The 25,106-nt window shown below is 43.6% G+C and overlaps 1 protein-coding gene across 2 annotated transcripts in view; it reads right to left on the bottom strand.

Moving 5' to 3' along the window:
• Nucleotides 1-25,106, bottom strand: part of Mthfd1 (methylenetetrahydrofolate dehydrogenase, cyclohydrolase and formyltetrahydrofolate synthetase 1) — a 59,245-nt gene that overhangs the window by 8,205 nt on the left and 25,934 nt on the right. For both annotated transcript variants that reach the window (XM_010603005.3, XM_010603006.3), the window contains exons 9-23: nt 19,519-19,646; nt 18,894-18,991; nt 18,571-18,744; nt 17,587-17,723; nt 16,078-16,124; nt 15,412-15,519; nt 15,209-15,283; nt 11,873-11,975; nt 8,590-8,666; nt 7,722-7,862; nt 6,452-6,520; nt 6,068-6,179; nt 5,817-5,956; nt 3,718-3,759; nt 406-506 (exon numbers count right to left, since the gene is read on the bottom strand). In XM_010603005.3, coding sequence (XP_010601307.1) covers nt 406-506; nt 3,718-3,759; nt 5,817-5,956; nt 6,068-6,179; nt 6,452-6,520; nt 7,722-7,862; nt 8,590-8,666; nt 11,873-11,975; nt 15,209-15,283; nt 15,412-15,519; nt 16,078-16,124; nt 17,587-17,723; nt 18,571-18,744; nt 18,894-18,991; nt 19,519-19,646 — 1,552 coding nt within the window. The remainder of the gene's footprint in view (nt 1-405; nt 507-3,717; nt 3,760-5,816; nt 5,957-6,067; nt 6,180-6,451; nt 6,521-7,721; nt 7,863-8,589; nt 8,667-11,872; nt 11,976-15,208; nt 15,284-15,411; nt 15,520-16,077; nt 16,125-17,586; nt 17,724-18,570; nt 18,745-18,893; nt 18,992-19,518; nt 19,647-25,106) is intronic.

Genomic DNA, 25,106 nt, shown 5'->3' with positions numbered 1-25,106 from the left:
TCTCATCTATTGTGGTGAGGCCACTGTAACAAAACCCAAACCAGTACTACGATGCCAAAGAGCCCACATAAGTTCTCCCAGGAATACTTCTGGCTCAAAGAGCTCAACTCTGTCAAGACAGCATCCAATCAGACCCAGTCAAATAACGGACACTACAGCCTGTGATCTTCTGTCAGCACAAAAGGCCTCATGAGACCAAAACAGAACTTGAATCCCCAGCTTCTGTGTTTTTGGATGCGTGGGGGTGAGGTGGCTGTGACACATGTCGGGGGCCACCCTGAAGGCTACATCAAACAGCGGCAGCCCGAGGGACAAGGGAAGCCACCCCAGCGCTGTGCAAGCAGCTCCAGGGAGATTTCCAAGTGCTTCCCACTCACCCCCACCCCTCTTAAATTCTGCACTTACTTGAATGCATTCACAGCCACTACCACGGGGACACCAAACATTCGGGCATTTTCAATTTGTTTCCTCAAATTACTGAAGCCCTTTTCAACCAGCTCCAGGTTCTGTAAAACAACAGTGAGAGACCTATGGAGTCAGAGAGAGCAGACTTAAAAACAGCTTTTCTTCAAAGGGAAACTGCCTTTTGGAGCCAGAAGATACTCACTGTTGGGATGAAGAGGCACTCAACACAAAAGAGAACAGGTCCCGTGCTGACCGTCCCACACAGGTGAGCAACACTGCAGAGGACGGTGGCGCTAACTCCAGCCCACACGCCAGTCACCCAGAACACAGAAGAGCTGGGGATGCTGCAGCACTACTGTTTCTTAATAACTTCTCAGCTGTTTGAGATTAGTGGCCTTGCCTAAATTACACTGTACCGTGTGCTTACAGACGTTATATACTCATGTGGTACAATACAGACTCTTCAGTACAACACAAGCCCTTTTAACAAAAAGCAGCTGAGTGCAGGGCCTGACACCAAAGAGGCATTTGTTACCCAGGAGCCGTAAATACTGTCAGAAGAGGTAAGAAATGAGCGATGCTTTGCAGACTTCAGAGGCTTCAACGCGAGCCTTCTTCTCCAGGGCTCTCAATAGGACAAGTGCTGTCTTTATAATTATAACTAAATACCGGCTGGTGACACACATCTACAGTCCCCATTGGCAGGAGGCTGAGGCACACTCACTGGAGTCCGGGGGCTTGAGACCACCCTGGGCAACAGCAAGCCTTGTCTCAAAAATAAATAAATACATTTAAATAGTGGGCTGAAAGTGTAACTCAGTGTTGGAACACTTGCCAGCGTGAGAAGGCTCTGGAATCAATCTCCAGCACCTCAAAACCCAAAGAAAAAAGAACCAAACTTTTCGAAGGGGAAGTCATTAAGGAAACAAATTATGTATGTTTATTGCATCACTGCTTCCAGCATTGGAAAACTGCAGATCTTAACCTTGAACAGGGGACTGGACCAAGGAAGTAAGACCTACACTCAGTATTTGCAGGTGTCATGCAAAGTGACAACCTGTGTTAGCATGGGTCTGTCTAAAACATACTAAAGCTGTGAAACTATAGACAGTGTAATTAACTCTAGTTTTGGATAAACAACATGTGCATAATGCAAGAATTATTTTAGTCAGGCACGGTGGCACACACCTGTAATCCCAGCACTCTGAGGGGCTGAGGTAGGAGGCCTGAAAGGTCCAGCCCAGCCTGGATAACTTAGCAACTCAGTGAGACCTTATCTCAAAATACAAATGAAAAAGACTGGGGATGTAGTTTAGTGCAAAGGCCCTGGGTTCAATCCCTAGTACCTGGCTAAATTAAATGTTGAGAGATATATGCCAAATTGTTAAAGGAACTTCAATCACATATTTCTATAATGCTTAATTATTCTTTTTTTCTTACAAAAAGTTTGTTATTATAAGCTTAAAAATATATTAAGGTGGGGGCAGGGATTTAGCTCAGTGGTACTGCACCTGCCTGGCAAGTATGAGGTTCTGAATTTGATTCCTGGTACCAGAAAAAAAATGTCTGAGATCTAGAACTGCCAAAAAAATACCCTTTAAAATATTGAGTATTTAAAAAATAAAAATATAATCATCTCCTATAAAAATATATACAAATGGGCCAGGGAGTTAGCTCAGTGATGCTGCCACCTGCCTCTCAGGCACAAGGTCCCGAGTTCAACCCGTGGTATACACACACACACACACACACACACACACATACACACACACACGCAAAACCTAGCAATATTAGTGTTGGTCTATGGGTCCCAAAACAGTCCCTCACAAAGGAAAAGTAGGTTATAAGTAGAAAACAAGGTTCATTATAAATGTAATTATGCTTTTTTCCTTTAATAACCGTAAATGGAAATTACGATTTATCTGATATTCTAAAGGGCACTAATTCTATGCCCCTAGTAACATGAAAACCAATTAACATGTAAGACTAAGAATCATTTAAATAAGTAGAATTTCTTAACTGAAGACACCAGCTGGGCCGGTTCGGGGCAGTCACTGTAATTAGATCCAGGAAAGGCTGTGGGGTGGCAGGAGGGCCAGAACTGTGAATTCCCCTCCTACGCATGAATCAGACGGATGACCATAAAAGGCAAACCGTAACTCAGAAGACAGGCAGACTCAAGGAATCAACAGTTTTTTCCTAACCAATTCTGAAACACTCCACTGGAGCCTGCACTGTATAGCTTGATAATGTACAAGCCTCCAAAAGGGCAGAAAAACTGCACTACAGTGACAGGTGCTGACCCTGCTTCTTACCCAAGTGCCTGTCTACTGTGTAACCACCCCAACTGGTCCTGGAGATCCTTCCATCCTTCCAGATCTTTCTTTTCTTTTCTTCTCTCTTCCTTCCCTCTTTCTTTCTTCCTTCTTTTTTTCCCTCTCTCCTTCCCTCCCTGCTTCTTTCTTTTTTTCCTCAGTATCAGGGATCAAACTCAGGGCCTTGTGCTTGCCAGGCAGGTGCAGCTCCACTGAGCTACCTACATACCCGGCCCCTGGAGATGTTTCTTTGATGGCAAATAGTATCAATATGAAAAGGTTTGATCTTAGAATTGTTCTTGGGCTTCTGCTTGAAGCTCTAAATCACATCAGTTTATGGAAAAAAAATTTTTTTTGGTACTAGGGATCGAACTCGGGACCTTGCACTTGCGAGGCAGGAAGTGGCACCACTGAGCTAAATCCCTGGCTCTATGGAAGATGCTTCTAGAGAAACAATCAAGATACTGACTACATCTTGGCTCTTAATACAAATCTGCAAAAGAAAAGGTTATTTTTAAAAGGTCCCTTGCTTCTGCTTTGAATAGCATTTGGGACTCATTCACCAACACAGGTACATTTAACCAACACAGGGAAGACAATGAAACTTGTGTTAGCCTTGGGTGGGATCTCTCAATCTCAGCACCACTGACACTTTGAGCTGGGGAGGGCTGTCCTATGCATCACAGGATGTCTAACAGCCCTCCTGAATTCTCCCCCATGAAATTCCTAGCTGTAACAATCAAAAATGTCTCTAGAAGAGGCCAAATGTCCCCTGGGCGTGAAAGTGCCCTACTGAGAACCAGTCACTTGTCCATGGTGGTGGTTGACTGACACCTTGTGCGGGTCCGCAGGATACTGTAGGCTTTTACAACCCGTACTCTGGGAACAACCCTGCGTAACAAATACCTCAGTGCATCTCTCTACGGGCCAGGCTAAAAAATGCCGATTCAGGACGTGGCACTTTCTGAGATAAGTAATTAGAAACAGTCCAAGTTACCTCTTCTATGTAAGCTCTGGGAAGAGGCAGTCCAGCAGTAACCTGGAAGGAAAGGCAACAAAGTGAGGTCCATTTCCTACCATGAGATTCTAGCTTCAAATGGTGCTTGTCGCTGTTACAGGCAGAAGGCTGCATGCCTGGTGGGATACATAGCAAGGTGAGGTTGTTTCCTGCCCTAAGGACTTAGGACAAGCAGCCAATCATACAGCACAACACAAGGACTGCTCTGATCAGAGTAGGGGAACTTTGCAACCTGAAATAAGGTGAGGAGAGACAGATCTGTGAGAGCAGAGGAAGAAAGGAATGTGTTCAAGGCAGGGCAGTTGTCCCAGCCAGTGAAAAGCACAACAGTGGGGAGGAAGTGAAGGTATGATGGGAAAGGCAGCTCTCAGCCCAGCAGTTACATCTGGATTGTGTGTCGATACAGCCTGTGGTGGCCTCTGCCTCAGTTTCAAGCACTGTTCCATGGACCCAGCCCAAGCCTTGGTTCGGGAACAATGGCAGCCAGAGGGGAAAAAAGCACACGGGCTTTCTCTCTCTATGGCGGAGTACACTTCGAAGTGTCTAAACACTTGAGCAGTGAGTGTACCCCGTGCAGGTACCGGGGCCCTGCATCCTGATCTGGGCAGAGACTCAGCCCTGATGTTCAGACTGGGAGGAGCAGAAAGTCAAAATGCTGACGCTGTGGACCACTGTGGGCAACAGATGGTGGAGTAAGATCAGTGCTGAAAACCCAGAAAGTCCATGTGGAGGCAAGGCAGGAAGCTACCCGCCTGCTGGGTAATGTGAGCAGGTCTGGCTCCTCGACAGGGCTGTGTGTGCAAAGACCCCTCCTGGTGCTGGCCCCGCTCAGTGCCCAGCATTGAGGCTATTTAGACCACAAGGTTGAGGGAAGGAAGAAAGATGCAAAGGCCTAAGGGTGAGCTGCTGCAGGTGCGTGAGAGAGGAACGCTGGCTATGAAGTGAAGGAAAAGCAAGCCTCCCCACACTGCTAGGGAAAAGGAAGTCCTGGGTCAGCAGGGGCTTGGGATGTCAAGGCAACTAAGACCAAGAGCTCAGAGAGGCACGCAGGGGCGTATCAGGGTGGCACTGTCACAGTGTGGTCTGGGGGCCCATGAGGGTCAAACTTTCCCTATAAGGCTGCGGTCCCCTGGCCTTCTCACTATTCTCTGAGTGCACAATGCATTTTCCAAAGGTTACATCACAGTGGCTCTGATGCAGAAGGTGAGACTGTAGCTGTCTCCCGGTAACCAGATATAGAAGTGGTCTGAAAACTGGATAGTGCCTCAATTTTGTTGTGAAAACTACAGTAATTTCATTTTAAAAAGTTCCTTTGCTAACATATAAATCAGTTCTTTCTAATATACTGAGTATCAGTAACAATAACTCACATACACAAAAGCCTTCAATAGTTTTCACAAGTATAGAGGTTTTGAAGCCAAAACACTCAAGAACTACTGTACTAGAACAAAGGCTGGTCACTACCATTAAAAAACAGTTTTTATTCTGTAGGTGAGGAAAGACAGGGATTTAATTTCAGTGACTTCTGAAAACTTAGCACCATGTCTTTAAATGTCAGTGCTGAAGAAGAGATGTTAAATGCTAGAATAAGTGTAATTTCTAGGTGGTAGGAATTCGGGAAGACACAGAGCCCAGGCTGTAGCTGAGGATAAGCCAGCCTGACCTCTGTTTCTCCTCTCCATCACCCCAGTGGACCCACATGCTCCTGCTGCCGTTTGTCAGGGGCCCTGTCCAGCACAGGCCACTCCAGCAGCCCACTTCTGCCGCAACTACACGGTGAGCTGGCTGCCAGAGTCACTACTCAGAAGGAAGGTGGGAGTCACGCTGACATAATGGAGTGTCGCAAGGACATGTCCTCGAAGGAGCTGAGATACTGTTAGGTGTGTTCCTCGCCGACTTTGCCCCTCCTGAAATGACATGCCTGTGGGTGATAAGCAGCCGCCTGACCATCTTTGCGTTTGGCACTCCATCATGAGGATAAGAGCAATTTAACGCAGACACAGGCATAAGTCATCCGACTTCCTGCGAGCCTCCAGGACATTCCTGGTCAGCAGACCCCTCCACCCCCTGCTCCTCACCGTGGGGCCACCTCCGTGCATTTTAAGAGCCCGGACAGTGGCGACAAGCACCACCACGTGAGGGCGGAGGCCAGAATACCGGCATTTGATGTTAAAAAACTTTTCCATTCCAATGTCTGCTCCGAATCCTGCTTCAGTCACTATAAGGAAAAGAAAGAGTAACTGTAAAAATGCCATCCCAACTGCCCTGAGCTTAAAAGAAAAATGCAGTCTCTCCACAGACAACAGCTGAGCAACGCAGCAACACTCACCCACAAAGCCCTCGGGACCCACAAGCTTGAGTGCGATCCGGTCGGCGATGATGGAGGAATTCCCATGAGCAATGTTGGCGAACGGTCCAGCATGAACAAACACTGGAGTCCCCTGCGGAAGTGAGGACAGCGTGAGCGAAGCTGTCAGCCGGCTTCAAAATGGAATCACACAGCACGGCACGTGGGATTTAGCTGCAATCCGAGAGCAAACTTTCCAGAGGGAAAAGACAAAGCCCCCTTTTTAATATTTCGGTACTGTTCCAGTCACAACTGTGAGAAAAGCTGAGAAGAGAGGTCTCCGAGTACACAAGGAGAGTGTCCTTCGTAGCCACTGTGCTCGGAGTGCTGCAAACCAACTTGGGAAGGCAGGGTTACTCTACTCACCTCCAGCGTCTGCATGAGGTTGGGCTTGATCGCATCCTTCATCAGCACAGTCAGCGCACCGCTCACCCCCTACAACACAAACACGAGGCTCAGCTCCTAGCACGAACACCGACACTCCACACCCTGGGTCTCGCCAGTCTAGTCACCTTGGACCAAATGGCACTTTCATCAGAACTAGACCGCTCATCCCGCCCCCCATATGTATGTGGAAGCTGCCAGTTATTTTAAGCTGGAAAAAGAAGAATGAAAATAATACATACAATTTCTGAAAAAACATGTAGTCCTTGAAACAATCATCTCAATTGAGCTCTGCCAGGGAGTGATGCGGGGAATCCACACAGACTAGTTTAGGGCACTAGAAATGCTAGTTCTTGGACTAAGCTGTTACTTGTAACTTTGGTATCTGGCCAGAAATGTGTACAAACCAAATTCAATATATTTTTCCCAAAGCTGGAACTAAAACATTAGCCTGTAATTCAATAACTCTTAAATAACAGACCCCTCTTTTAAGTCATCTAATCATAGCAGAACAAACTGATGAAAAGACAGATAAAGCAATGGTTCCCATTTATATTCAGTATTAATAAATTTTTAAATTTAAGGGCTAGGTGTTAAATTTTAAAATGCGCATTAACTGTGAAACAGAAAGTTGATCTTTTCTTCTTTTTCTAAATTCATCTGCCATACCACTATCACAGGCCAACTATTTTAGTATGTGTCAACACAAACAGGGTTTAAAAAAAAATGATCTATAAAAATCCTCTTTTTAAGCCTCACTCTACCATAGAGAGCTCAGGCATAACCCCGTAGAGAGCCAGCCCAGTAGGACCATCAGCCAAACTGGCTCATGTGTTCCCCAGCGGCAGGTGTCAGCGTGGATATGATGCCAACAAGTCCACTGACCAGAGGCCGCCAGGCAAGAAGCTGAGTGTCATGGCCAGGGACCCAGGCTAACTCCAAACGCGGCTACTGAAAAGGCTCACTTGGCCTTCACGCATTCACTGCAAACTCAAGGCACACATTAGCTCATGGAGAGACTTGCAGGATGAAGACTCCTCAAATCACCTGGAGCATACCACGTTATAATCACTATTAAGTACTTTTTACAGATTTCATAGTCATTTTGTAATTAGCAAAACTGGATTGAATTGATGAGTGTATTGCAACATCTTAAGTAGAGCACAATTTTTGTTATCAGTAATAACCGAGAGACCACAGGGCAGTGGGCACCAATGTGTCACCCTGCCTAGTGTACGAGTGGGGTACTCACCAGATCTTCAGCGCTAATGGGCTCCCCTTTTTTGCTGGAGGCCACCACCATTTTTCCTAGTCTGTCTCTCATGTCTTCTAGAGAAGTGGTGAGAGCCAGGACAGCCATGATTTCACTGGCCACAGAGATATCGAACTGAGCCTGGAGGCAGGGAGAACAAAGAACAAAACTGTGTTAAAATGGAAGTGTGAATTGCAAATCATCCTTTTTGGCATCAAAGGCTTAAACGAATACTTTAAAAGAATGGCAACAGTAGAATACTACACAAGGAACTTCATAAAAATAATCCTCCCAAAGAAAAAAACTTGGTAATTAATTACTGCAGGACTGCAAGTGGTCAATTTTAAAAAGCAGGGCCAGGGATTTAGCTCAGTGGTTCTACTACCTGCCTCACAAGTGCAAGGTCCCAAGTTCAATCCCTGGTACCAAAAAAAAAAAAAAAAAAAAAAAGTTAATCTTCTAGTATGACAGTAAGCTAATAAATATTTTATCCTCACATAGGCTGCTTGGAATTGAGGTTATGGTTTTCCTAATATACAAGGGACAACACAGAAGCTCTTCACTGAAGAGATATACTGCCAAATGATTACAAAAGCAAAGTGATTTTCATCCATTTATATGCAAGGATGTTCACTTGGGGCTCTCCACCTCCAGGAAAAAATGCCGGAGGGGAAAAACACACAGGTGACACATGGGATTTATTGCAAAAGCTGTCAGGAGTGCTCAATACCACACCTACTCACTTCCATTTTAAAAGGGAGAAGGCAGAACAACACCTGGCAGTAGCAATCGTACGAGAGGGTGGAGGAGGAGAGAGGCAGCCAGCTCTAGTTCACAGACTGATTTACTTGAGGAAGAAGATAGTTACCGTCCGAGTGTGACCCTTCTCCGTTGGAGACTGCCCAATTGTGATCTTCCTCAGGAATCTATCGTTGGTGTCCAACACTAAAACAGAAGGGAGGATACAGAATAATTTTTAGTACAAAAAGACCCTAAAGCTAAAGGAAGCAACAAAGTTTTAGAGCAATAAATCTAATTTAATGCTTAGTAATAATTTGATTTCAAATATTAGTTGATGGCAAAGTTAAAATAGGGATTAAAAAAATCACATTCACATACCATGTGTATGAATTATTTTTAAAACAAAAAAACATGGAGTGGCTGAGATTATTCCTTCTAGAGAATTCAAACAATTAATTAGAAATCTATAATCTATCTTAAAGCATAGTCAGTGTTACAAAAACAAAAAGAACAATCTACTTTTCAAAAGGCTGAACTTTGTGTTGTTCTGGGGGGTGGGACCTCAAGGACCTCACACCTCCCAGGGAAACACACAGCCATCAACTTAGAACAAGTGCAGATGCCTTTCAAAACATGCCAGGCCTTTCCTTTACAACATTCTATTCTGATGACAAAAGAGCTATCTAATTATATAACCCTGAAAACATGGCATAGATCAACCAACTAACCAGTCCTAATCCCACCTACCAGTACTAAGTCCTGTTAATATTTCAGTCTATCCTACAATATTGGTTTTTGTATGTGTGGTATAATAGGAGAAATACTGAATCTCTGTCCTGGCTCCCTGGCACAAGGACCCTAGAATACCTGGAATTTTAAGGGCAATAGGAGTGTCATGTTCCTCATAATAAACCCCTTTTGAGCACACTTGAAGTCATGCTAATGAGGTGACATAAATTCCTTGACAGCCCTAGAGGAGCCTGATCTACAGAAAGACCAAATGATTAGAGGGCTAGAAGTTTCAGCCCCATGTAGCAACCCCAGGAAGAAGACTGGGGGAGGGAGACTAAGATGCAGGAAAACCCTTGAATAAAAAGATCTGATGAGCTTCCAAGCTGGTGAAAACATTGAGCCACTGGTGTAAGAGCCTAACTGAACTAGAACGACTCCATGTTGACCAGCAAATGACCCAGAGACTGTTGTTTCCCCACCCCTTACAGGATAACTAATGATTAATTGTAAATTATTAGGTAACTGCTTGGGAATAGCTGAGGAACTAGAATAAAACTGTAATGAACATAGAGACCCCCAAAAAAATCACTCCACTCCTTACTTGCCCATAATTGAATATTCTAGACACCACAATCTAAGTTGTAAATAAAACAATGGGTAATCGATCTGCTGATCATGAGTATGATGACCACTTGCCTTTGTCCCCTTCCTGTAAGTTTCTAGTGTAAACTCCCCCCTTAGCCCTATATAAAATGGCCTCTGACTCTGAGCTAGTTGCCTCTCTGAGCTACTTGGCTCTGGGAGTGCCGTCTGGCCAAACTGATAAAGGTCTATTTGCCAACCAGCCTGATGTGTTCCTTCCTGGGTCACTCTCGCTGTCCGACAAGCTCCTGGAGCCTCGCTGAGCTTTTAGGCTCAGCATCCTGGAGGTCTCTTGGCTGTTCACGCTCCAGAAGTAAAAGTGAGACTTTAAGTCTTACACGGGGAGGGTGACATACCCTATGGGCGCCTTCCATCTAGCTAATCCTGAGCTGCAGCTTTCATCATAAACCAATAAACATCCCCCCGCGGAGTACTGGGTTAGGTTTACCAAACGACCAAAGAGGCCAATCCATAGCCAGCTGGTCGGAAGGAGAGGTGACAACCTGGACTTGGGACTGACATCTGGAGCAGGGCAGTCTTGTCATAGTTAAGGGTCTGCTCCAAATAGTGTGAGACTTATGTTTACTCACGGAACACCCAGGCAGTACCTGCTGCAGAACTGAACTGAACTGATCTGGGAGAAAAAAACCTGGATATCTGGTGTCAGAAATGAAATACAGAGAGTAGTATGAGGATAGAGCGGAAACAGGAGTACCCATTTAAGTATGAAATGCCAAACAACAACAGAACACAAAAGGAACAAACAAACAAATGAACAAACAAAGATGGACAATAACCTAAAGGGGTCAGAGAGGAGAAGCATTTCCCCGGGAGTGCTGGGTATCAAACTCAGGGCCTCACACGCCACGTAAGCACTCTACAGTGTGGAGCACATGCCTCACACATGAGTCTGCTTCGATCCCCAGACCCACCCCTCAATGTGATAATAATTTAAACACCAAAAACAGAGTACTCTATAGCATTGGGAGCCAGCCAGCCAGCCAGACACACACACATACTCTCTCTGAAGTGAAAGATACAGTGTAGCAGTGGAGCCAATCCTTAGTTTTCAAAGAATATAGTATATAGTTCCCTATGAATTTTTTTTTTTTTTCTGTATAACATAGCCAGTTAATAGATGTGATCCTTTTTTGGAAGAGGGGTGTGTGTGGGGGGGGTCCTGTCTCTACTTTCCTGGAAAACCATGAATTAGATACAAATTGAAGGAAAAGTAAATGAGATACTAAATTTTCAAGGTAGATTTTTTAGCTTATTCCTTAAAAAATATTATACCATTTGTTTAAAGCTATTGAGGCAAAGGGTGAAATATCAGTCTGGTTTTAGATATTAACAGATGCCATGCCAATAAAAATAACAAAAACAGCCAGTGTACTGGCCTTTAGCTGCATTCTGCATGATGATGACAATTTCTTCTCAGCAATTATATAAAATGGATTCACTGTTGGTAAAAAATAAAACTCTAAGCCATGCTAAATGCACATAAAGAAAAGCAACATATGACAGAGAAGCCAGGCAACGCAGTAAACTGGTGTGTACTGAAACTTCGAAGGCCACCTAATTCGTTATGAGACTTCACTAAAATGAGGTATAAAATGGTTAAGCAAGCTGATGCAAAACCAACTTACTGGATGCCACACAAAAGTTCTGAGAATAAAGGGCACACATGATTCAAGAAGCGATTAAACATAATTTCTCTACTTCATGATACCAAAACTTTTTGCATAAAATGAAACTTGAAAAACGTTAGTTTTGGTTAATGCATGAACTTCCTTGAAACCACCCTCTTTTCAATCAACACTGAATAGACAGCAAAATGTTCAACCCTTCCAACAAAGAGAAACTGATGACAGCCAATAGGAAGACACAGATAGAAGCAGCAGGAAAAACAATGTCACCGTCTTGGACATGCCTTAACCGTGAAAATACTGACCCATAAGCTTTTGAATAACTCGCCCGGAGGGTCTGGGCTGTGCCTTATCACTAAGACACACGGGATGTGCATGCGGATCTGGTACCTCTTTGCCATGTTATGGTTTCTGGATCAATATCCAGTCTTGAAAATCTGTTGATCTCTTCATCTGCCAGTGTGGTGGGGTCAGTCTTTTCAATGCCTAGTCTCTGAAGAAGTAGGAAATTAAAACATAAGACAAACAAACAGAAACATAACAATTTTTTAAAAATGTAACCTCTATCTCCAGATGGAGTCTCCTCTAGGAAATGCAAACTGTTGTAAATTCAGAAGGGAAAACTGTGGTCTCCTCGACAGACCAGGGTTTACTGCTCACTCACACTGATACAATGATAATATTATTGACACGTCTGTCCCTAACTGGGCCACACATCGGAGGCGTCTCCCTCAGCTCAGTCCTAAACAAGCACAGTGACCAAGAAGTGTTCTGAGACACAGATCCAGGCCCCAACTCACTCCAAAATATACCGAAAGGAAAAGCAATATACAAAGGCTTTTTGGCGGGTGGGGAGATGCTGAGGATTGAACCCAGTGCCTCATGCGCACGTGCTCCAACCAAGACAAAGATTTTTAATCAGACAAGAAGCCCACTTTAAGGAAAATTTGAGGGGCTGAGGCTATACCTCAGGGGCAGATTTCTTACCATGTGCAATGGAGGTTCAATCTCTAGCACCACAAAATCGATAAATAAATGTAGGCAGGTTGAGTGGAAATTAATATCAATAAAAATCAATGTAAAGATCTTTTACAAGCCTTTTACATAGCACTATACTTTTGCTGAATTGTCACTGTTCCAAAAGAAAGACCCAAAAAGGATTTCTATTTTCCTCCTCACAGAATTTGGAAATTTTATTGTTTTAAAGTGTCTACTCAAGTTTCATCCTAAAATGGAAATCCCATAAACGAAGGTTTTCTTCTTTTCTTCTAACTCAGGATAATTACTGAGTGGGCTCTAGAAGACCTACTCTGTGGCAGTTTCTTTCTTGTGCTACAAGGACCTGTTTTTCTATAGATGTATTTCTATAGCTGGCCACAGATTTGTTGATCAGAAAGCCCATTAGGCGAGAACATGACACTGCTCACAGAAGTCAGCAAAGCCCACAGTCACCCTGCTGAGAAACTGCTGTTACAGCATGTGCCTGACCAGGCTCTCTGCGCACACTCACAACACTCATGACATAGGACACAGGGGCAGGAAGCCCAGGCTCTAGTTCTGTCCTTGCAAGGGGTACTCTACCCTGGGAAAATCTTAAGAGCTTTACCTTAGGATAAAATCTTAGAGCTTTTCTCCTCCCCCTAACAGAAAATTTCACCAGCAAAGGTAAAATCAAAAGTCCTCTGCTTTTTCCATGATATTTTGCTGCCTCACAGAATATGTCTGGTGTAAAAAATTAGACACACACACACACACACACACACACACACACACACACACACACACACAATGCATACACACAGAGCTGTAAAGCACGGGACAGGAGATGGAGCTCAGTGGTAGTGTGCTTGCCTAGTATACACAATCCTTGCATTCAATCTCCAGTACCACCAAAAACAAATAAATAAAACCTGCAAAGAATTGTAAAGCAATAGAGTATAAACACGGGTAAAGGGGAACTCCATGTACTATTGTGTGGCATCCAAATATAAAGATACAAAGTTACAAAAAATTAAAAGTAAAGGGAGTAGAGTTGCTATTGATAATAAGCAGTATAAACCATATATTAAATACTTATATGTTTGATGCTGTCTAAAGAACGAATATTAAAATTTCCTTTCTTCTTCAGTAAAGTAACACATAAATTTAATTAATTTTTTTTTTTTTTTTGTACCAGGGATCGAACTTAGATCATTGCACTTGCAAGGCAGGCAGCTGAACCACTGCGCTAAATCCCCGGCCCCACATAAATTTAATTTTGAATATTATTTTTAAAAACCTCCCTGGGCTATTCCTTTATAGTTAGTCCCCGCCGTAACTCGAAACTCTCGGCACCTGCTGCATGCTTGTTCACTGAAGCTTTCTTACTGAAGAGGTAACAAACGAAAGCGTACAGCACACAACCTTTAGACCAGATTCCTTCAGCCAGCATGCCTCTGACAGTCAAGTTATTGCATGTAGCAGTACCTCACTTCCTTTCCTTCTGTGAATACCACAGCTCAACCATTCATTCACGGAAGAACATTTAATTTATTCTCAATTTGGGGAGATTTCTTAGAGAGCCTTATTATTCAGGTTCTTGTGTGAAAACAAGTTTTCATTTCTCTTGGATAAAAACCTGGGACTGGGATTTCTGGCTCCTGTGGTTTAGTGCATGTTTAATAAGTATATATTTGACATAGAAATTCAAATAAAATATAGAAGTAGTTGTTACTTGAACCCAGTGGCAGGGAGCCTGTGGCACATGTGCCACAGCAGGTTGTTTGTCTCATTCAAAATTCTACAAGGTTTGCCATCACCGCCTTGACATTTCGACACAGTCTCTTATCTAAGCAGAGCAGGGGAAATATTATCACACTCATTTTACAGGTGAATAAACTTGGGACATGTCATATTACAAAGGTGCATGACGTCCAAATGCGGGAAGAACAGGGATCCAAACTCCAAAGCCGTATATGTTGGCACAATGGCATTCTGATCCTTCTTCTTTTGAAGTGCTGGGATTCGCACCCAGGATTTCTGCCACCCCATTAAGTTTATTGGTACATTTAAAGCAAACAGTAGTTACATTTATCATTGGGGTTTTGTACCTTTACATGATAGTCCTTGGTTCTTATTTTTTCCCATACACCCTTCCCTATTTACTAAGACTTTGTTTCCATTTTTTCACATTTTTTTCTTTTCCCTTATTTCCTTTCCCTTCCCCTTTAGCCATTTTCTTCCTATTTCACACTATCCATTAACCATTTGAACCTTATTTACACTTTCAGTTTTTCACACCGCAGAAACTATCGGGTATTTACTCAAGTGTGTCCTATTTAGTATGGCTTCAATGTGCATCCATTTAGCTATAAATGTCTCTAGTTTCTCTTTCTTTATGGCTTAGTACTCCACTTTATAGAAAAACCACATCTTATTTATCCAGACTCCAGTTGATGGGCATTTGGGTTGTTTCCAAGTTTTAGCTATCCTGACTCTTATCCACATCATAATGGAAGCATCAGTTCTCTCCTTAGCTGAGGGCAGGTGGTTAGTGTTTATTCCAAGACTAAAAACTTATAACTACAAATAAACGTGAGATAACCACTACCACCAGTCCTTGCCGTTTATATCACTTATAAGTATAGATGCAACTGGATCCAAAATAAGCTGCTCCGAGGAGAGTTTACCTCCTTATCCATCACCAAATTCCATACAATGTCACAAATAGAGAAGGAAAAACCTTACCTGTAACCTTCGGATTTGGATGTCAGAGAACTTCCTCACTCCATTTACTGATGGTACCAAACGATTAAAGAGAGCCTTAAGAAAAAGCAGGAAAAGGGCTTTTAGACGACAGGGCTCCAAGTGCCTTGCTACTTGCATCAGCATCCAAGGGACCAACACTAACCTGAGGGCCCCAGCCCTTTCCAAAGCCCCCAGCACCCTACCTTGTCAGTCTGAGTCAGTTCATGGAACATCCGAGCATCAATGGCCGCAGCAACGAGGTTATTAGCTGCAGTGATGGCGTGGATGTCACCAGTGAGGTGGAGATTAAACTGCAGAAGAACAGAAGTCACATCAGCCTCCTGGCTGCTCTGTATCTTTCCAACCCTCCTTCTACTACAGGCACGTTGTCTCCTGCGTTAACACCACTGCAGTACTGGTGGCAGTATGGCTAGTGGACCCCACAGATGAGGGGCTGTCCACCCTTGGGAGCATCTCCTCCCAAACACAGAACTGGAGGTCACAAAGGCCCCACCACTGAAGTCGACTGAAACCACACTGAATACTCCTTAACCAGTGAGTGAGGAGTGTACCGTGTGTCCATGCACTGTTCCCATTCCTGTTGTCAGTACTCTGAGTTCACTGTGTGTTGGTGCTTCTCAATATCACGTTTCATTTGACCACTTGCTTAAAATGATCCTTCTCACCAAAACCCAGACTTTTGAACCAAGTTCCATTACAAGTTTACAAATTAAAATGTTTTTGTTTTTGCTGAATAATGAGCCATTTATCCTCTAAGATTTCTAAAGAACAAGTTAATCTCTGGAGGAAAAAAAGCTATAATGAAGTTATATAAAGGATTCAGACTACCACATCACGGGCTACTTTACCTCTTCCATAGGAACGACCTGGGAGTAGCCACCTCCTGCAGCACCACCTACAGGACAGGCCAAGGTAGGGACTCATGTTAAGTGTTGTCAAGCAAAATGATTTCTGTAACCACTAAGCAGATTATTTGTTTACTTTGTACCATCATTTGGACAGATTTGATTGTTTTCTAATTTTCTTTTACCATGCTAAAACACTTGATCTTGTTCCTGCTGAATAGTCTCTCAGTTGAAATTCGAGTCTAAATGACAAAACTGTGAACACATACACATATACCTACTCATTATCTTTAGAAAAGATTCCCTGTGATTCCTAACATGTTAAAAGACCCAGCTGACAGTTACATAAAGGCAAGCCTGTTCAATTTCCTACTCTCATAAGCCTTCTTTGACTTAAAAAAAAAGAAGGCAAGGAGTATTTAAGGTACACACGCTAACACAGACTCCAGTTCTTCCTGCATAGGTGACGTATGTGAGTTCCGATGGCCCACTTGGACCATCAACAAAAGGCCAGTCCGAAGTGCCCAGTGCGATAAATGTCACCCTGGAGTGGGGGTTTTATTTTTGTGAGGTATTTTGTAGTAAGAGGGAAAAGAGAATAATGAGTCAGCTTAGCAGCACAAGCAAAAGGCTCATTCTGGAGTCAAAGGGGGTTGTTAGGACCAAATCAAATGCAGGACTAAGTCATCACATTTATACAGTTCGTAGGACAAGGCGTGCGCAGTGTCAACATTCACAGCAATTACTGGAACGAGCAGAATGGGATACCCTGTTACCAAGCAAACAGGAACTAGCTGGAGGAACTTCTTATAATTAATTTAAATAACTTTAATTAAAAAACGTGAACATCACTGTATCCCTCAAAATCTGGGTAGAGGTTAAAATAACTGGTGCAGCTGGTCCAGTACTTAATGGTGCTTTTGACCAAGTTCACAATGCAGTCCCATTGCTGCTACTGTAAAATGACAATAATGCTATCTCACATGGGAGCACAAAACAGAACAGTATGCATCTGGGCCGGGGATTTAGCTCAGTGCCACATGACTGCCTCGCAAGTGCAAGGTTCTGAGTTCGATCCCCAGTATTTAAAAAAAAAAAAAAAAAGAATATGCATCAGCTGCTTAGCATAATACTCAGCACCAAGCCTACACAGAGAGGTAGGCACTTTTCACTCCCAACAGGGAGACATCTGTGAGGCTTGTCTCTGCCTACTGTGAGCATGAATCTGCAGCTATGATTACCTTTATCATTACTGTGATAGTGGACTATTAGGGTCAAATAAAAGTACCTCCGGCTACCTATTACCAATCCCGGAGTATCTCTGTGCAGTGTCTAGAAACAAGAGTGGGCTGATCTGATGCGTCTCTACCAAGTGTGTTGCTATGGGGGGTGTAGAGTGTTGTGGTATCAGTAAGTGGAAGACCCCATAAGCATTCATGGGCTTAGCGGGTCTAGGAGGACTGAAGGAGAGGCAGGTGCCCTCTGGGGACCCAGGCTCAGCCCCACGAGTACCTTTTATTCCAAAGGTGGGGCCCTGAGAAGGCTGTCGCACACACGCGAAGACATTCTGGTAAAGATGGGCACCAAGGGCTTGCACCAGCCCAATTGTGGTTGTACTTTTCCCTTCTCCCAGGGGTGTTGGAGTTATTCTTTAGATGAAACCAAAAGAGGAAGAGGTTTACTTTCAGAATTAAGTTTATCTAAATCACTAAGTTAGGCCTGGCAGACTCTAGAGAATGACTCAATCTAAATACTGAGAAAATCAAAAGCTTGAAAGAGATCTTTTCTGAGTCTTAGTTGAAATTTCCAAAATAATTAAACAAAACAATGTATTTTAGCTCTTTTCACTGTAAGGAACAAATATACTTGCCATTTGACCTTTTAGTCAGATACTATAATTATAACTTCTCAGTTTATAGTCTCAAAAACTAACTTTTGGGACTGGGGTGTAGCTCAGTTGTAGAGCACTTGCCTGGCATGTGCAGGGCCCTGGGTTCCACCCACAAGACCCACAAAAGAAAAAAAAAAAAAAGCTAACACAGCAATAAAAATGAATCTTCGGGAGATCTATTTAATGAATGTTATGTTTATTAAAAAAAGTGATTCCATCTGAAAACTGAGCTCTTCTACCTACTAGATGGACAAATGTGACCACTCTCCACATCTCTGAAGGATTTCTATATAAAGATTAAATGGGTGGAGCCTGGTATGGTGGCACATAAATGTAATCCCAGCAGTTGGGAGGCTGAGGCAGGAGGATCACTGCATACTTAAGGCCAGCCTGGGCTACACAGTGAGTTCAGGGCCAGCTCAATCTACATAGTAAGACTGCCTCAAAAAAAAAAAAAAAAAAAAAAAAAGATCAAGTACATAGAAAATGCCAACACCAAACCAAAGGCACCACCACCGGTGTGTGCTAAGTGCAAATGCGACCCTTGGTGGTAACAATGAGGATGCATGATAAGACTGAACAGGCAACAAGAGCAGGCACCATACCCAGTCACTACTACGTATTTCCCATCAGGCTGGTGCTTTAGGCGCTCGAGCGCTGACAGCTGGACCTTGGCCTTTGTTTCCCCGTATAATTCCACCTCTCCAGAGAGCAGGCCAATTTCTCGAGCCAGGTTACCAATGGGCTTTGGTTTGCAAGACCGTGAGATATCAATGTCACTTTAAAAACACAGAAAATAGGTATCAATTTTTGCTCAATGAATTTAATCCCACACCAGTGATGACACCCCCCTGCTGCCACTCCAACGGATATGCTTTCAGTGGAAAGAAACCCACAAAGTTCTAAGTCAGGAAAATTTCATTTTTACCTTGGAACAGGTGTCTTCAGATTGAGATTGTTATACTGAATCATCCACTTTCCTGGCTTAAATTTCTTCAAGAAACGCTTTGCACTCTCAACTGTGCTCTAAGCAAAATGAAATAAATGGGAAGAGTTTATTTCAACCTCTACCTCAGTTTGAGACTCCAGGTCACTGCAGCTCAAACCTCAAAGGAAAACGTCCCGTGACTCCCCCTGCAACATGCTTTACTCTAGGTGAGTCCACAGGCACCCATCATGCTCCGGGGCTACTGCCTCTCCCCCTACCAGCTGGTGTGTGTCACAAAAAGCAAGCAAACCAAAGAGAGCTTGCCAAGTCAGTGTCTATGTGTCTTTTTGTTCTAGGAAAGGAATTAAGAATTGTGTCATTTCCTCCACTATTTTTTATTTTTTTTTGGGGTACTGGGGATTGAACTCAGGTCCTTGTGTTTGCAAGGCAGGAGGCGGAACCACTGAGCTAAATCCCCAGCACACCTCCACTAATATGACTGATACTATTTATCCGCTCTTCCATTCCCTTTTCTCCTTCAACAGATTCACATCTTTACCCAACTTCTCAATAGATTTTCTGCTATGCCTCTGTGGAGAGAAGGATCCCAGAAGCTCACAATTACCTGCATCAGCATTGCCACAGTCATGGGCCCAACACCACCAGGGACAGGCGTGATGAAGCCTGCCCTCTCCTTGGCCTCCTCGTATGCCACATCGCCTACCACTTTCTTTCCATTTGGTTTTGTACTGTCTGGTCAAGAGGGGGAAAAATATCAAAGCAGTATCTCAGAAGAGCAATAGAGAGTGTTTCTCTCCACGTGACCAATTATGGCAGTTTGTTTCAAAAGCTAAGTCAAATTTTAGGGTGTTAGTTCGATCGGACCCAAGTGTCTACATTAGTGAAAAGCTTCTGCAGGACAGGGTGAGGCTGAAGCTCAGAGGTAGGGCCCTTCCCTCACAAGTGCAAGGCCTGGGTTCCATCTCCCAACTTGCTGTGGGGTGACGGGTATTTCACACTTCACAGGGAGAAAATTATATTACCTGCAAAAATTTACTAGACACTGAGTGGTTTTGTAGACCCTGAAGAATTCTTTTGTAGTTCCTCAGATGGCAAATAAAACACTGATTGTTTTTTTATTCTTAAAACCAACTACCCAGTATATGAGCACTTTTCAAATGTTAATTTTCCAAGGCCTACAAAGGGATTTTATTGAGTGCGCGAAGCTCCAACTATGTCACAGCTGCCAGATACGGTTTCTACAGCAACTGTCAGCATTTTGTAAGCTCCACGTGTGAGCTGGAGGAACAATTCAACATCCAATTCCAAAGATGAGCAGCTACTTAAATGTATGCAAAAGGCAAAGAATATAATTACACTTCCCTTAAAAGGAGACAAGAACAACTACAAATCTTAGCAGCAAAGAACAGCTATTCAAGAGAACAAAACCAGTGATGCCTCACGGCTTGCTCACACAAAGAACATCCCACACTTGGCTGCAGTGCACTTCCAGAGGGCCTAGGGCCAGCCTGAACCCTGAAGCAGCAATGTTCCTGGGCAGGAGCTGGTAAAATCTTAGCCAGACTGCCATTTCTCTTTGAGCTGATCTCTATAATCTAGAGGAAGCTGCAAGGTACAACCAAAAAGTCAGAACTAAGAGAACTAGGCTTTAGGATGAGCTCTTACACTGTCCTCAACCAGCAGAGGCTGCACATTCTCTGGTCCAAAGACACAGAGGAATAACACTACCTATCTCTCATACTTGCCAAAGCTCACCTAACAATAGTGTGTGCAAATTCTCGAAAGTAAAAAAGCATTCTTTTTTTGTTTTGTGGTACCAGGGATTGAACTTGGGACCTTGCACTTGCAAGGCAGGTGGTAGAACCACTGAGCTAAATACCCAGCTCGTGAAAAACTATTCTTGCTGGGCATGGTGGTACACCACTTCAGGAGGCTGAGGCAGGAAGACCACCGTGAATTCAAGGCCAGCCTGGACTATATATTAAGTCAAGGCAGGCCAGCCTGAAATACATAGGGAGACTCTGTCTAAAAAAGAAAAAGCATTCTCCAAATGTTAAAGTTTCCAGTCCCATATGTGGACTTTTGAGCACATGTGTGTGTGTGCACTAGGGATGGAACCCAGGGCCTCATATGTAAGCGTGCAGACCCCACTCATATATACAGTATAAACTTACATATATTAGCGGGAGTGGTGATCCCTTGGGATTGTTTTGTTTCTTGATGATTATGAAGCATCTAACTATGGCAGAAAGTTTTCCCTCATAACCTCTGAAGTCAGGTTAAATGCCAAGGAGCCACGGCGCACACTCGTAATCCCAGGTCCTCAGGAGGAGCACAAGTTTGAGGACAGGCTAGGCAATTTAGCACGACCATGTCTCAAAGGAAAATTTTCTAAGAAAGAGCTAAAGATGTGGCTCACTGATAGAGTGCTGGCCTAGCATTCAGGAAGTCCTGGGTTCAATCCTCAGTAGAAGAAAAAAAAAAGAGAATTATAAGGAAATATTTATCTTTTGTACCAGTTTCAACAGTAACACTGAAGTTATCTTAAGATACCCTTGCAGGCTGGGGGTTTAGCTCAGTGGCAGCATGCCTGCCCCACAATGGTAAGGTCCTAAGTTTGATCCCTGGTACTGAGAAGAAAAAAAAACCCCTTGCAACTCTTTCTATTTGTAGTCATTTTAGTTTCTGCATAGACAACAGACACAAATCAGTTATTGCACCACGAAATGTAGCAGACAAGCTCGGCTTGGCCCTTATACCATATATCATCAATTTTGACTTGGATGCCTGATTACACAGGTACAAGGTCTCATAAAGAGTACAATGTGGGGCCAGGGATTTGGCTCAGTGGTTCCGCTGCCTGCCTCACAAGCACAAGGACCTGAGTTCGATGTTCGATCCTCGGTATCAAAAAAAAAAAAAAAGAGTACAATGTGGTCAGTGGTGAAAGTGACCACTTCTCAACCCACAGACACAGCCTCAGTAACAGGTAGACACTGAGGTTATCTAAGCCAGCCCAAGGATTTTTCTTTCATTGGGAAGTTACATGTACAAAATTCAACTGAGCCTTGACATTTAACTTGAGGACCTTTAAGTATAGAGGCCAATACAGATGCCACTACACTGGATGGACTGAGACCAGATCAAGTAAGGATGAGGAGTCTGTCTGCCTTTTTACGGCCCTTCCAAATTAATTACTATTAATCTAGAACTTCTCAAATTATGTTTTGGTAGTACACTAGGGAGGAAGAACACTTCCACATGTTGCTCTGGCCAATTCTCTCTGCTCTGCACATGAATCTTAAAAAGGTGGGGTGGGGTGCAGCTGAGTGGTAAGAGCACTTGCCTAGCACGTGCAAAGCCCCGGGTTCAATATCCAACAGTCAACAAAGTTAACCCTAAGAAAATTCTTTAAAAAAAAAAAAAAAGACCTTAATTCATTCTGTGCCGAGACTTGTCCCTTCTATCCCTGAGCGACTTGTATGAGCAATTTACTTTTAAATTTTTGCAGTACAGTGGATTGAACACAGGGTCTTCATACTGGGCTACATTCTCACCCTTTATTTTATTAAATTTTATTTTTATTTTTTGTAGTACCAGGGATTGAACTTAGGACCTTGCGCTTGCCAGGTGGGTGCAGTACCACTGAGCTACATCCTCAGCCTTATTTTTTATTTTGAGACAGGGTCTCACTAAATTGCCCAGGCTGGACTTTAACTCACAATCCTCCTGTCTTACCCTCTTAGAATGCTGGTATTACAGGTATATACCACCACACCAGGATAATTTTTTTTATTTTCTTATGCTGGGGATCAAATCTAGGCTAAGCACTTGCTCTACAACTGAGCTACACTCCAGCCCCATGCAAATAACTTAAATAAATTAGGAACCAAGGTTTGGCTCACAGGAATTTATTGCTTCTAAAGTGAACATATGTAGAGAATAGTCTTTGGGTCCGGCAGCCCATCCACTGGTCTACAGCTCAGAGAGTCTGCCATTCCTTGGGACAATAATGTCCAGCCTTATCGGTATTTATTTGCCTACATGGCCAGGATCAGTGAAAACACTGTTGCCCAGGGGGATAATACTGCGTTAATTTTATTCCTATTGTACCACCTATATCAGGAAGCAGTGTGAACAGGATGGTAATGTTTGTTTAAATAAATCAACATTTCAAACCTATCTGCCAGATTCCAGATCTCCCAGGGCCTTCTTCTCCATCTTTTACATCTAATCAGAAAAAATGCCCAAAGCAGAAGGTGCACGGATTGAAAGAGAATGAGCCGAAATGTCATGCTGCAAGTATTCAAAGTGCAGAGTTGTAGGAGAGCAATTTCTTTATCACCTTTTAGATAATTACACTACCAGAAAATGAGTGATCAATTATGAGCTACTGTCTTAAAAGCGCGGTGGGGAGAGTGGGAGGGAGTTTAAAAACGGTGAGGACTTGACAGTGACTAATGCTCCTGGCAGCTCAGTGTCTACATTTCAAACTTGAGATGGAAAGGGAGAAAAAAGACTATTCTTGCACTAATTCCCTTCAACAATTCAACAGATGTGAGTGCCAGCTATCAGAGCAGGAAGCTGGACAGGGCACGCCACGTCCTACTAATCAGGAGAAGCTGTCTCATGAGAGGCACATATGATAAAAGAAATACCACGCTGTGTAGGACAGAAGGGAAGGAGAGGAGGATTTTCAAAAGAGAGAGAGATCTTCCCTGGTTGTGGGGAAATCAGAGGAGGTTCGGAAGAAGGAAGAGACATTAAAGATAGAGAGGAGGTGGGAGGAAGCAGTGTGAAGGGAAGTCCAAAAAAAACCAGGTTTTGGTGCTTGTGAAGGTGGTAGTGCTTGGGCACGTAGCTCAGTGGTAGGGCACTTGCCTAGCACAGATGAGGCCCTGGGTTTAGTCATCAGAACTGTATTAAACAAACGAATGAAGTCCAGGGTCAGGGATGTAACTCAGTAGCAGAGTGCTTACATAGCATGCATGAGGCCCTGAGCATAGAACCTAGCACAGTGCTTAATGCACAGAAGTAGGTACTCAATTAAAGACTGCTCCCTTCCTGCAGCTATGAGGTGTGTATGTAGGTATTCCTGTATTTCTCTCTCTCTCCCTCTCTCTCTCTCTCTTTCTCTATATATATATATATATATAATATGTACATATTATATATTTCGGGGGGGAGTACTGGGGATCGAACTCAGGATCTTGTGCTTGTGAGGCAGGTATGATGACACTGAGCCAAATCCTTAGCCCTGAACTTTTACGTTTGAAAGAATAGCCTGCTCCACTAAGGTTGCAGGTATAGGAGCTGCAAAGAACTAGGCATGTGCAGGAAAGGGAAAATGATCCAATTTAAAACTGTGTACGTTGGGTATTCAGTAAGTACAGACGAGTGAAAAGACTGCAGGGGGCCAGGCATGGCGGTGCACACCTGTAATCCCACTGAGGCTGAGGTAGAAGGAACACCATGAGTTCAAGGCCCACCTGGCTACATAGTGAGACCCTGTCTCAAAAAAAAAAAAAAAGAAAAAAAAAAGACTGCAGGGGGCTGAAGCTCACTGAGGTAAAGGAGGCTGGCAAGAGATGTGGGAGGAAGAGTCACCCAGGTCCTGTCAGTAGGTGAGCATGGGAAGACGGGGGGATCTGGCTGAGAATCAGCTGCAGGCAGCGATACCAGCAAGAAACGGACAGCAGTCCACCTTGCTGAGGGGAGTGCTTAGGGGACACAGGAAAGCGGCGCCTAATACTTTCAAATGGACGAAACGCAGACAATGACTGGGAGAACCAAACGGTTGCAGGCCTGCAAGAAGGAAGGAAGACATCGTTCATCAAAGCAGGGGATGAGGAGTAACCTGGGGATGAGGCTGTCAGGTATAGTTCTGGACATGACTAAAGGCTGCATTTTTCCTAAGCCCAGGCCAACTTGGTAAAGCAGTCCTAGGAACTCATGGACGGCCAGGCTCTCCTTGACCCTCGCAGCACTTTGCAGTGATGATTACAGCAGCCGGTGCCCTCTGTCTGCAGGGATACATTCTAAGATACCCAAAGGATGCCTGAAGCCACGGAGAGTACTGGATATGTATTTTTCCCTATATCTACTTACCTAAAGTTTAATTTTATAAATTAGGCACAGTAAGAGATAAACAATAACTACATGTAATAATAAAAGAGAACAATTTTAATAGTG

This window comes from Fukomys damarensis, unplaced genomic scaffold (genome assembly GCF_012274545.1).
Source record: "Fukomys damarensis isolate Sample0158 unplaced genomic scaffold, DMR_v1.0_HiC HiC_scaffold_21, whole genome shotgun sequence".
NCBI classification, from domain to species: Eukaryota; Metazoa; Chordata; class Mammalia; order Rodentia; family Bathyergidae; genus Fukomys; species Fukomys damarensis.
Note: the sequence above shows the minus strand (reverse complement) of the source record. Positions and strands in the feature narration are given on the sequence as shown.